This window comes from Sinocyclocheilus rhinocerous, unplaced genomic scaffold (assembly GCF_001515625.1).
Source record: "Sinocyclocheilus rhinocerous isolate Xijiao unplaced genomic scaffold, SAMN03320098_v1.1 scaffold1822, whole genome shotgun sequence".
In the NCBI taxonomy this organism is placed as follows: domain Eukaryota; kingdom Metazoa; phylum Chordata; class Actinopteri; order Cypriniformes; family Cyprinidae; genus Sinocyclocheilus; species Sinocyclocheilus rhinocerous.
This window is the reverse complement of record NW_015638936.1, coordinates 169,913-183,706: the sequence shown is the minus strand read 5'-3', so window position 1 is coordinate 183,706 and position 13,794 is coordinate 169,913. Positions and strand designations below refer to the sequence as shown.

The window sequence follows — 13,794 nt, the reverse complement described above, 5'->3', positions numbered from 1 at the left end:
GAAAAAAAATTAACTTAAATGATTTTAGCAAATGGCTGCAATATAACAAAGAGTGAAAAATTTAAGGGGGTCTGAATACTTTCCGTACCCACTGTATATATATATATATATACAGTGATATATATATATATAATATTATTCATTATTATTATTTGTGCACTTATTTTTTTATTTACAACTTTTTATTTTCATGTTTTTAGAATCATATTTAAAAATAATTTTAATGACATTATTTGTGCATTTTAATATTTTTTTTAATATATATTTTTATAACTTTGTATTTCCATGTTTCTAGATTCATATTTTAATATTCAAAAAATATTTAAATAACACTACCGTTCACTCATTTATTTTTTATAAATATTTTTTCTTTTTTAATTGTATTTATTTTTAATTATTATATTTAATTTATTTAAAAAAACATTCAAACAACATTACTTTTATTTACAACTTTGTATTTTCATGTTTCTAGATTCATATTTTAACATTTAAAATGACTTAAATGACATCATTTATGTGCTTTTATTTTTTTCTGGGTAAAAGTGCAGAATGAAACACTAAATCCACTTTTACATGGTACATAAGCCGCTTCTGAGCCGGCTTTGCAGTGTAAAGATGGCATTAGAGGATTCTTGTATGATTGCATTTGCTTCCATATTATGATAGATACTCCAATAGGAAACCAGCACATCTTTATTGGAGATTTTTTGGACTAAAGTGCTATTTTGAATACTGGAACTCAATGCACTTATTATCTGAAATTATGACATGCACTGCAAAAAGCGCTACACAAATAAACGTGCATTGAATTGAATTCGCACTTGGTCACTTGACATTTATACCTCATTATCACGTGCGCCCATCCACACCTCACACCATTCGCCCTTGCAACACTAATATTATCACTATAGCACTGCTGTTTACATGCTCGCCGTGTTTCATTGGCTCTGCGCCTCCACAATAGCCATAATCCGACTTGGACGAGCGGGAGACTCTTACCATGAGCACGGCGAGGTTGTTGTGGTGCGCGCAGTGGATGGTGGTCGTGTTGTGCGCGGAGCCCGTTATGTGGCAGCCTTCCGCGCGCCAGCCGCCGTGTCCATCCAGCAGGTCAAAATCCCAGTATGCCGCGGTGGGGTCTACACCCAACGAGAAGTGCCGGAGAGCGACGGTAACCGGCTGCACGGGGCTCCCGGGGCTACACCCATCTGCACAGGAGAGCAACACATTGCGTCAAGTAACGAACCGAGTGGAAAGTCCTCAAGTGTTGCATGCATTTGAAAGCTGATGCATGCAATCACGCACATGCACATCTCAGAATTTAACAAATGAGAGGAGTTGCGCACGCAAACGAGCTTTATACAACTCGTGCACAATTGCAACGCAACAGTTGCACCATCGTGCAAGCACGCGCGCGCTTTCTCATAATTGCGTGTGACGCTAACGACAAAATATTCCATTGCAAAACACTTTAGTGGTGAAACGCAGTGATATATAGGATGCACGGATGAAATGCATGGGGAAAATCAAAGCCTTACCTAATTTGGTGAATGCAACTGGTGTCGAAACGCTTCTGCGCTTGCCATCGTCCGCAAGATTTGACGAATTCCCCGTGCACGGAAAGAGTTTTCCATTGCGGAAGACGATCAGCTGCAGCTTACAGATGCAGTTCTCCACAGACCGAGGGGTAGCCAGCGGGAAATGTATGGAGGCGATGGCCACCGTGTTCTGCAAACGGAGAAACGCATGTGAGACATGTGCATCAGATGCGCAGACGCGTGTCAGCTCCTGTCTGATTGAGAGAGAAGGGCAAAGTGCTGGAGGAAGCAGGGGGTTCTGCTTGTCTTTGGTCTGCCGCAGAGGTGGAAATTATTGTGAGCAGCACAGCTCACTACATCAGCTTAAGAGCAGTCTGATAACACAGCACAGAAGCACAGGGTTATCAGCATCATCAGCCTGAGAAGAGCTTCGCCTCGTTATCTGTTAGGATATGTCAGTGTCTACTGCAGATACTGAAGGCGAAGAAAAACATGTTGTTTTGGCCTCTGAAAACACATTTAAGATTAAAGCTATAAGCAGATGTTAATGCAGAGACAGTGTTTTTGCAAAGACATTTTAAAAGCAAAAGATGTGCTAAAATGACTAGGTGGGTTGAAAACCATTTCATAACCAAAACTGGCCAGATAAATTGGAGAAAAATATTTTTTCTACTCGGCTTGATAAACAACAACAACAATAATAAAATAGTACCACTGGATAGTACTATTTAAAACATCATAAAACAATCTAATAATAAACAGCAAAAATAAAAATATTTTAATAAAAAATAAAATTCCATAAAATTTGTCAATAAAAATATCTAATAAAATAATACATTGGATAGTACCACTTATAATAATTGCAGTAAATAAATAAGTAAATTACCCATTATTTTTTGTAATTGTGCAATCCCATAAAAAATTATTATAATAAAACATATAATAAAAGAAAAAGCACTAAAAAGAAAAAAAAGAAAAGAAAAATACTACTTTTATATAATAAAAGTACTATCACTGGATAGCACCACTCACAATAACTGATAATAATCATAATAACTTGATAATAAGCATGATTGTTTCTTTCAACATTTTGTGTAATCCCATAAAAATGTATTATAATAATAAATATAAAATAAAATGTATTATAATAAAAAAATAAAATACTTTCCAGTAGAATCACTGGATAGTCCCACTTGCAAAAATTGGTAAATAGATCATAATACACTTGTGATTTTGTGTAATTCCCATAAAAATATAAAATAAAAATATATAAGAAAAGGATACATTCCATATATATATATATATATATATATATATATATATATATATATATATATATATATATATATATATATATATATATATATATATATATATATATATATATATATATATATATATATATATATATATATATATATATATATATATATATATATATATATATATATATATATATATATATATATATATATATATATATATATATATATATATATATATATATATATATATATATATATATATATATATATATATATATATATATATATATATATATATATATATATATATATATATATATATATATATATATATATATATATTACAAATAAATACACATTAATTAATATATAATCACTAATAATCCATGATTTTTTCTTTGAACATTTTGTGCAATCCCTGTTACATTTAAAACATTTTTTAGTTACTGTTACAGGCTGGAAACCCCCATCAAATCAGACAACATGATGAAGAGAGATAACTCAGCCTTTAGAGAAGTACAAATGTCTGCTGCAGCTCATTTCCAGCGGTTAGAGAGTCTGAGAGTCTCTGTTACCATAAGAACCTGTCGATGTCCGAAAGCTTTCAGACTGGAGCGCAGCGGCTCTGATATAAGCTCGTGTGTAATGAGTGCCTGTGCTTAGAAAGAAAGCCTGCCGTCAGCATCCGTCTGCTCCGGGAAGAGAGAAATCAGTCTGTCGAGCAGCCAGGAGTTTCATTCACAAAACCAGTCATGGTGTGATTTCCATACGTGACTCACGACTTTTACCCAGAGTGCACTGCAGCATCCCAATTACATTCCAGCAGCTCTTCAATGCAGCACTCACATCTACAGCACATACGCTTGATCTGAATGAAGGATGACGTTTATTTGAATTTGTCTCCATGAGACATCTCTCTTTTCACGCTGACTGTAAATGTTTCAGAAAAAGCATCAGGCTCGTTCTCAGTGGATTGTTCAGTGTTTATGAAGGCGACGTTCAGCACCAAGGACAGCAGCCAAACGAGTCTTTTTGAAGGAAATGCTTCCATTATTGTTAGAAAACAATATATAGCTTGATTTTAACAGGTTATACATTTATTTTCATAATACACACTGTTTCAAAGCATAGTTATTGTTTACAAAGAATAACTAGTGATCAATTCAAAGGAAACAGTGACAAAAACTCCTTAAGATGTTTAGGTAGATGAGGACGATACCAAGATGTCTTATATAAGCCTATTTAACCCTATAAAGCCTGATATATTAAATAATAGTCCTCCATTTAAAAAACAAAAAAATGGAACGGTTTATTGAAGCTTGAGACAAAATAATTAAAAATAATCTCTTTGATGCATCAGGCTTTTATGGCTCATATAACCTGATATAGTGAGAATATGAAGTAAAAACAGCTCAATTTTATTCAGAAATATGCAATTTGCAGCAGATGCTGATATTTATAGGATGACATTCTGCTGCTTATAATGTAAATCAATGAGATGTTTATAACAGTGCAGCAGATACTAACATAAAATGATCTAAATATCAGTCGTCGCTCTATATCTCCAGTAATATGTCTAAAAATAAGATGAGATTGAAATGATCCAGACATATAATGCAGTGATTGAGAGATGAAGAAATAAACGCTCCTCAAAAGAATAACTTCAGAAATAGTGAAAGCACGACACTGCATATTGATTTCAATTAATGCAAAATGTAGTTAGAATTTTTTTTGTATTGCATATAACATTCAGATGCAATGCTGATGAATGTGCACACGCACATAAACTCATGTTCAAATAAACAAACATTTAGAAATAAAAAGAAAATGCATGGATTAATAAAGTTTATATTTTGAATGCATAGCAAGTATATGCATAAATGCATTGTTAACACTCTTAACTCTTAACATTTTTTTTTATTCAGTGTCGATTGACAATGTTTTGTATTCTTCTAGAAATCACAGAAAATAACACTGTATTTTAGTTTGGAGGTCTGAATTGACAGAAATTATTCAAATTTAAGACAGTAGATGTTTAAAGCATAGAGGAGAAACAATAATGTACAGTATGTGGAAAATAATGTGTTTTTTGAACCTTAAACCGCATAAACACATTTCATTACACCAAATACACAAAATAATGTTCTTTTTAGCAACATCATATGACCCCTTTAACACCAACATGAAAACAAGCATTGAAATGCATTAGTTACTAGCATAACCCATGTGTTTCAGTGCTGGTTCTGTTGCTCCTTAGCACATTTAATCAAACAGACTTTGCACTACATGCAGTTCATTTGCGTAAACCCTAAACTGAAGTGCTGGCAGCAGCAGCAGTTTTTAACAACATGAAGCAGCTCTTTAAGAATGGAGAGAATCCCGTATTGCAGCAGAGGCTGTAACAGCGAGAGCGTAACATCAAAATGAAAGAGACTAATTTACAAAGCTCTCCTCTCTTTTTTACACTTGGAGAATTCGTGTTGTGTTACTCAGAGAAAAATAAGAAAAAGAAAAAAAACGTTGTCATGCCAACTGGCTGCTCTACCTTTACAATGTTTGGACTAAAGAGGAGTTGTCTCTGCAAAACATCACCAACATACAGTGTTTCTTCCTTTCTTTGGATAGAAGCATCTACAAAATTCATAAATGTACATAAATGTGTCTGTGGGATTTTTACCCATATTTTCTGGTCCAACAGGAGAAAATGGTGCATCTAGGTATTTAACAGGATGGTACGACTTGAAACAAATGTCCAAATAACTGTGGTACTCGAATATACAATGTAGTCTCTTCTGCTCACCAAGGCTGCATTTATTTGATCAAAAATACAGTAAAATTGTGAAATATTATTACAATTTAAAACAGCTGTTATTGTGAAATATTATTACAATTCAAAACAGTTGTTTTCTATGTGAATATCTGTTAAACTGTAATTTATTTCTGAGATCAAAGCTGTATTTTCAGCATCATTACTCCAGTCTTCAGTGTCACATGATCTTCAGAAATCATTCTAATATGCTGATTTGCTGCTCAAGAAACATTTCTGATTATTATCAATGTTGAAAACAGTTGTGCTGCACAATATTTTTGCGGAAACTGTGATATATTTTTCCCATGATTCTTTCATGAATAGAAAATAAACAACAGCATTTATTTAAAATGGCTTTTTTTGTTTGTAACATTATAAATGTCTTTACTGTGTTCAATTTAATTAATCAATTTTATTATTTTTTCTACTTAAGTACTCAATTATAAATTATTATTGGTACTTAATTATTAATAAAGTTTCTTACTACTATCATCAATGCCGAAAACTGCTTCTGCTGCTTAAAATGTTTGTAAAAACAAAATATTTTTTGAGGATTCTTTGATGAATAGAAAGTTCAAAAGAACAGCGTTTATTTTACTGTATTTTTGATCAAATAAATGCAGCCTTGGAGAGCAGAACAGACTACATTGTATATTAGAGTACCACAGTTATTTGGACATTTATTTCAAGTCGTACCATCCTGTTAAATACCTAGATGCACCATTTTCACCTGCTGGATTAATAATATTTCACAATTTTTACTGTATTTTTGATCAAATAAATGCAGCCCTGTTGAGCAGAAGAGACTACAAGTTACATATTCACTTCATTTACAGTGTCAAAGGGAAGATTTAATCTTATATTACTCTCGCTTATCATTAGAGGACTAAAAAAAGGCCACGGCATGAGAGATGGAGCCCATAAAACCCCAGCGATGGAACAGGATGGATGAAGCTCTCGGTTTATTTTAAGAAGTCTTTTCTGTCATCAATTTCCCACAGATACCAGTGCTTTCATGTGCTTTTATGAATCATTCTGAGCCGGACATGGTGAAAGCAGATGAGTTTCAGCGCAGGAACATCATTCAGCACCGGGATTCCTGGACGAGAGTCTCCCGAGAGCGTTTCTCCAGACCGTTTAGTATGAATTATCTAGCAGGGATCTCCACAACTGCTGAAATCCACTAGTCAGTGGGTAATCTAAGTGACTAGTTGGACTTAAGGAACCCCTTGATAACCACGCAGGTTTAGAGCCACTAAAAACACAAATCAGCTGGATAATAAAGGGCTGGGTGATACCGCAAGTTTTGATGATAATCGAGAGATAAATATTTTTCCATTTGCTTTGGAACATTTTTTTTAAAAAGGTGTTTTTGGTTACAAGGTGTATTTGTTACAAAATACATACTGTTTACTGCAAAATCAACACTATGGATCAGTGAGATTTTTTACTAATATTTTGAATTTGTTTTTATATTTTCCATTTTCATTTTATTTTTAGTTAAAGTTTTAGTAACTGTAGGTTTTTTGGTTGTCCTTTTTTTTAAATATACAGTCTATATAGTTTTAAGACATTTTTATTTTTGTTTTTTGTTATTTTAGTACATCAAGTTAAACTAAATGAAAATAAGAAAAGTTACCTTGGTAACTAGCTGAAATCCTTTCATTTCATTTCATTTTTTATTTAATTTCATTTTTCATTTTTCATTTCATTTCATATTATATAATTTAATTTAATTTCATATCATATATCATATTTAATTTAATTTAATGTCATTTTTTATTTCATTTCATTATTTCATTTCATCATTTCATGTTATTCATTTAATTTCATTTCATATTATATAATTTTATTTAATTTCATATCATACATCATATTTAATTTCATTTAATTTCATTATTTCATTTCATTATATTTCATTTCATTTCATTTCATTATTTCATTTCATTTCATTTCATTTCATTATTTTATTTCATTTTATTTCATTTCATTTCATTTCATTTGCTTGGCTGCTCGTTTATTATATGTCTAGTAAAATTTTTTATAATAACCTTAAGTAGTATATTTATTTTTATTTCAATTATTTCATTTCATTATTTCATTTCATCATTTCATTTCATCATTTCATGTTATTCATTTAATTTAATTTCATATTATATAATTTTATTTAATTTCATATCATATATCATATTTAATTTCATTTAATTTCATTATTTAATTTCATTATTTCATTATTTTATTTTATTTCATTTCATTTCATTTCATTATTTTATTTCATTTCATTTGCTTGGCTGCTCGTTTATTATATGTCTAGTAAAATTTTTTATAATAACCTTAAGTAGTATATTTATTTTATGTTATTTCAATTAATGTTTTTTCCCCCTAGTAAAGCAAAGTAAAGAAAAAAAACTAAAACTTTAACTCTGATTAAAGTGAAAAGTGAAAACATAAAAATTTAATCTAATTCATAATATTAAGAAAAATAACAAAAACTCTCATAGTTTATTAATGAAACATTTTTGGAAAACTAGTCAACCCCTTACTAATCCATCTCCATGATTTAACCATTGTTAGAATGTTGTTGAATTGACTAGAATTGATTGTGAAACTAAAGCAAATCAGAGCAGAAGTGTTTCTCTGGCTGTGCATTAGCGACTACTAAAACAGTTAGAAGTATGCATTTGAGTTAGTAATATGCTGCAATGCTGTCACGTGATCTTGCATGTTTTGAATTGTTTACGGCATCTAATACAAACACTTATTTTGATTTGACAATTCTTTTTTTGTTTTGTTTTTTGTAAAATGCATGGCAGTCTGAACAAATAGGTCAATAAATCAAAAGTATATTACTGTTTTTTTACCAGGAGTAATGGCAATATGATAAGACACCTAGCAACCAACAAACAAATAAATAAACAAACAAACAAATAAATATATATTTTTGAAAAAAAAAAAACAATATAGACATTTAAAAGTAAATAAATATATAAACTAATAAAATGACAAAAATTACTAACACTTACACTAAAATTTAAATGAAAATGTGAAAAAAAACATTAATAATAATAAACATGAATATTTTTAAATAAATATGTAATAAATATAAATAATATAAATATATTAGTATCTCAATTCTATTATTTCCTATAGCTCAAAAAATAAAGCATGTCACCAGTAACACCAGGGTCACGGGTTCGATTCCCAGATAATGCTGCATGAGCAGATAAAAAGTTTACGTAAAAAGCATAATTAAAAATGCATTCACAGTGATTGATGCATGAGAAAGAGTGAGAGCAGTATGACAGTGATTTCCGACGGCGTGTGAGAATCAGAGATCAGCCCCGTTACACTCGTTTCTACACAGCGCTTTGAATTTAATGCCGCTCAGTTATTTATTGTGTTGTTGCAACTGCTTCACACATCTCTTTCATGTGATTACTAGCAGCCTCGTCACATCTCCAGCTGTGATTGGATCTGAAATGTGCTTATTGTTTTCCTGAGGAGTCGAGATTTTCTTTGGCGTGTCAGAAACCCCGAGAGTCTTGATGAGTTTCATCAGCCAACGAGCGCGTGAACGGCAGAAACTCACGGCTGAGCTACAATAACGCAAATGAACATCTCCTAACGTCAACACGAAATCAAAACCGACTCCATTTACTTTAATAATTCATGATTTATCAGTGCATGCTATTCTAAAAGATAAATGATAAAAATGATTTCACTGAAATGAACATTCTTGGCCAGAACTGCAAACTCAAAAATGCTTAATTAAATTTTTCAGTAAGCCTTAATCGTAATTTTTTGTTGTAATATTCCAAAATAATGTTGTAATTTTTTTAATAAAAGTGATGTTTATATTTATACAAATATTTTTGAGTGTTAAGACAAGTACCAACAATTAAGATATTAAATAATTAAAATTAAAATAATAAAACAAGATATATGCCAAAATATTTCAGTAATCAAGCAAGAAATTAACAGTAAAAAGTAAAAGATTTCTTATGCACTGCTGGTCAAAAATAATTCTTTTTTAAAATGTTTTTGAAAGAGTCTCTTTTGCTCACCAAGGCTGCATTTATTTGATCAAAAATACAGTAAAAATAGTAATATTGTGCTTTTTTTGTATTTATTCAGCAGCACAACTGTTTTCAACATTGATAATAATCAGAAATGTTTCTTGAGCAGCAAATCAGCATATTAGAATGATTTCTGAAGATCATGTGACACTGAAGACTGGAGTAATGATGCTGAAAATACAGCTGCGCATCACAGAAATAAATTACAGTTTAACAGATATTCACATAGAAAACAGCTGTTTTAAATTGTAATAATATTTCACAATTTTTACTGTATTTTTGATTAATTAAATGCAGCCCTGGTGAGCAGAAGAGACTTTCAAATACATTTTAAAATCATAATTTTTCCAGTACTGTCTATGAGCTGTCAATGTTTTTTTGAGTTTTTATGGTTGAATGTGTCTAAAAAAAAAAATCAATTTATGCAATGCATATGCATATTTGCAAAATCAGACACAGACATAAAGACAGAAACGACTGTCACGATGGGCACTAATGCATCAGTGGAGGACATAAACGCTGCTATTTTGTCTGAGAGCAGCCGAGGCCAACAAACACATTACTGAGACTGACACAACCGGACCGCACCGTAACGAAACACAGAGTCTGAACCAACAACATGAACAATCATCAGTGCTTTCCTAACATTACCTCTCATGGGTTCGTCATCACAATCAAAATAAACAACAGCAGCTGAGAAAGTCTCAAAAGCTGCATTTCTCTGCTCTGAAAATCTCACACATACTGATGCGCAGTGTTGGGTAAGTTACTCTAAAAAAGTAATTAATTACTAGTTACTAATTACATCTTCAACAGTGTAATTAGATTACCATACAAATTACTATCTCCTTTAATTACTTATTACTTTCTAAATCCTATATCAACCTCGACAAGTTATTGATACAAGGATGAAACCAGGGGCGTAGCCATCATTTCAGAAGTGAGGGGGACAGAAATGTTATATATATAAATATATATATACAGTGGGTACGGAAAGTATTCAGACAATATACACCTAATTGCTGCTTATTAATACTTAGTAAAGTAGATGTAAAGTTTAAGAATTGGGTAGGATTAAGGATTTAGAATAAGGTCTTGCAGACATTAATATGTTTTTTTTTTTTAAGTACTAATAAACAGCCAATATAAAAGTATCGGTATCGGGCGAGTCCTGGAAAAAGTGGTATCGGTGCATCCCTAAATTTTGATGTTAAATCCACTATTGTATTGTACATGAATGTTCTACACAGTATTAAGTTCAATTACATAAGAAGTAACTGTAATTCAATTACAGAAAAAATAAGAGTAATCCCCTACTTTACTTTTTCAAGGGAAAAGTAATCAAATTACAGTAACTAATTACAGTAATCAAATTAGTGTAACTAGTTACACCCAACACTACTGATACGCAGCGCTTTCACTGCAGCTCGTGTCGTGCGTTTAGTCTGATTCACATCTCTCATCCTAAATATGAGCGAAAGTGATCATGATTTAGTCTAAGTTTTTCAGCTTTTCATCTCAGTAGGCTCTTGAACTGATGCTAATCAAACAGAAAAGGCAAACTTACTGTCACGATTCTGTGGCGGCAAATGAGGGCAGATGAGTTTGTGTTCACTCAAACACTGAATCTTATGTCGTGTTCTGGTCATTTTGACATAAAAATGCTTTTTTTTTTTTTTTACTTTTTAAAGATCTTTTCCCCCACCTTGTTATACTACAAAAATAAGAAATCAGGAAGGGGGCCAACACTTTTTCACACCACTGTATATATATATATATGTGTGTGTGTGTGTGTGTATGATATTTACAAGACACTATTGGAAAAAGTATTTGATTAATATCATATATATATATGATATTAATCAAATACTTTTTCCAATAGTGTCTTGTAAATATATAAACCATATAATTTGTTTTTACCATCCAGTCCCTGTAGTTTTGAAGTTAGGTTAATTCAGCTACTTTTGAGTCTATATAAGATGGGGAAGAAGCCTTGAGAACAGTGTCCATAAACTGTAACACATTTACGGATGAATATAGCATGTAGAAGATCATCATGCATCACTCAACATACTATTATGAGAATCAAATGGAAACAATTAACAGTTTTGTTATTTTGTTATAATGGCATAAAAATTTAAATTATGAAAGGGGGCCATGACCCCCTGGGGCAAGAAGCCCCCAGGGGGACTTGGCCCAACTGTCATCTGACCTTACAGAACATTTCATCTAAAGACCAAATTAATTTTATTTTTGGAAAATCTAACTAAATTGTTACAACTGCACATTTTGGCAATGTAATTTGAATAAATTGTAATGGAATGTTTTATAATGACAAATAAAGTACAGAAGCATAGAGAGAGGTATCTGTAAGGCAATTATATTCAACACTTTCAAACCTGCAAACGTCACAATATAGCAACAGTTACACTGCAGTGAGACTGAATTATTCAGTTTTAGATTGTGATGACTTTTAGTGTCCCAAAGTTTATAGTAATGTTTATAGTATTGCTGAAATAACAACAACATAAATAACAGGATTCCAATATATACACACACATTCACTTGGATATTTATTTTTATACCGATAATTATATTTTTAAATAAAAATTTTTTTTTTTTTTTTTTACTTTTTAAAGATCTTTTCCCCCACCTTGTTATACTACTCAAAAAATGACCAGCCTTTAAAAATGAGAGTTTGTAAATCTCTCATTATGCTATATTATCACCAAAGATCAATGCAGTTTCTTAAGCGTGTCTTTCATTTTTCAGCTCTACTGTCATTCTAGCTTGAGCTGTTTTCTTTCAATCAGCACAGGCTTTTTATTTCCCTTTGGAACTGGTTGATCATAGTCCTCATTGATCTGAGCTTATTTTCAGTTTATAAAGGGGTCATGAATTGAGAAATCAAAATTCCCTTGATCTTTTGACACAAGAATTCATTGTACTATAAAAGCATCCTCCAAGTTTCAGAACTCAACTTTCTCGTTAGTCTAAAAACAGCTTATATTGAAGGCAGTCTAACAAAACAGCTTGTGGAATGTTCTACTCTATGATGTTATAGTGTGGATAAGCTCCGCCTCCGCAGAAGATCATCAACGCCTGGTGTTTCTTATTTATTTGGTTCCACAGTGTTTGCTGATTACTTTATTAAACTGTGTATTTTATTTATTTTATTTTTCATCAAGGTGTATATGCCGTGCCTCCAAGCTTTCTTATTCGTTTAGCTAATAAACATTCTGTTTCTTATTTATTTGGTTCCACAGTGTTTGCTGATTTTCAGTTTTATATACCTATTTAAACTTTGTGTAGCCTAAGTAATGTGTTATTTTATTAGGCATATATGGTGTATTTTTATGCCCACCAATTCTACATCACTGCCTGTTTAGCCCCACCCACCAATTTGCGCATGTAGTGTAAATAACGAGAGAGGCAAACGCGGGTCTAACAGAAACCAAACAATACACTTTATTTTTAATGAAGATCCAGGCTGCATCATGTAAGAACTTAGTCCTTTGTTCACTTCATTTTACCGCGGATTCGTTTAAAAACAAGGCACGATTCAACGGGGAATTTTCAGAAAGATTGAAACTAAAAGACAATGCTGTGCGACTATATTGGATCTGACAGTAATGTCGCAACACAAGTGTGAGTAACTTTTTATTACAAATAAGAAAAAGTCAGCTATATGATAAGTATTTGGTTCCACAGTGTTTGCTGATTTTCAGTTTTATATACCTATTTAAACTTTGTGTAGCCTAAGTAATTTATTTTATTAGGCATATATGGTGTATTTTTATTCGTTTTGTTAATAAAAGTTCTATGAGTTTGACGTTGTTGTTGCTTGAATTGAATCAACAACGAATTGCCGCTAATTTGAAAGTGAAAGTAAAATGCCTACGGCGCTTTTTCAAGCTATTTGAAAGCCAAGAAATCCGAGGAAAAGAGGGAAAACTCAAACGAGCAATTGCTTAATGCAGAATTGCGGCAATTCAATTGCCGCTAATTTGAAAGTTAAAGTAAAATGTGCATGGCACTTTTACAAGCCATTTGAACGCGAAGAAAAGAGGGAAACTCAAACGAACTAACACGCCCCCCCCCCACAC

The 13,794-nt window shown here is 31.8% G+C and overlaps 1 protein-coding gene across 1 annotated transcript in view; it reads right to left on the bottom strand.

The window, feature by feature from the left end:
• The window catches only part of LOC107750141 (adhesion G protein-coupled receptor A3-like), a 134,447-nt gene that overhangs the window by 39,239 nt on the left and 81,414 nt on the right, over positions 1 to 13,794 (bottom strand). The window contains exons 8-9 of the mRNA XM_016565408.1: positions 1,539 to 1,728; positions 1,000 to 1,208 (exon numbers count right to left, since the gene is read on the bottom strand). Of these exons, the coding sequence (XP_016420894.1) occupies positions 1,000 to 1,208; positions 1,539 to 1,728 (399 nt within the window). The remainder of the gene's footprint in view (positions 1 to 999; positions 1,209 to 1,538; positions 1,729 to 13,794) is intronic.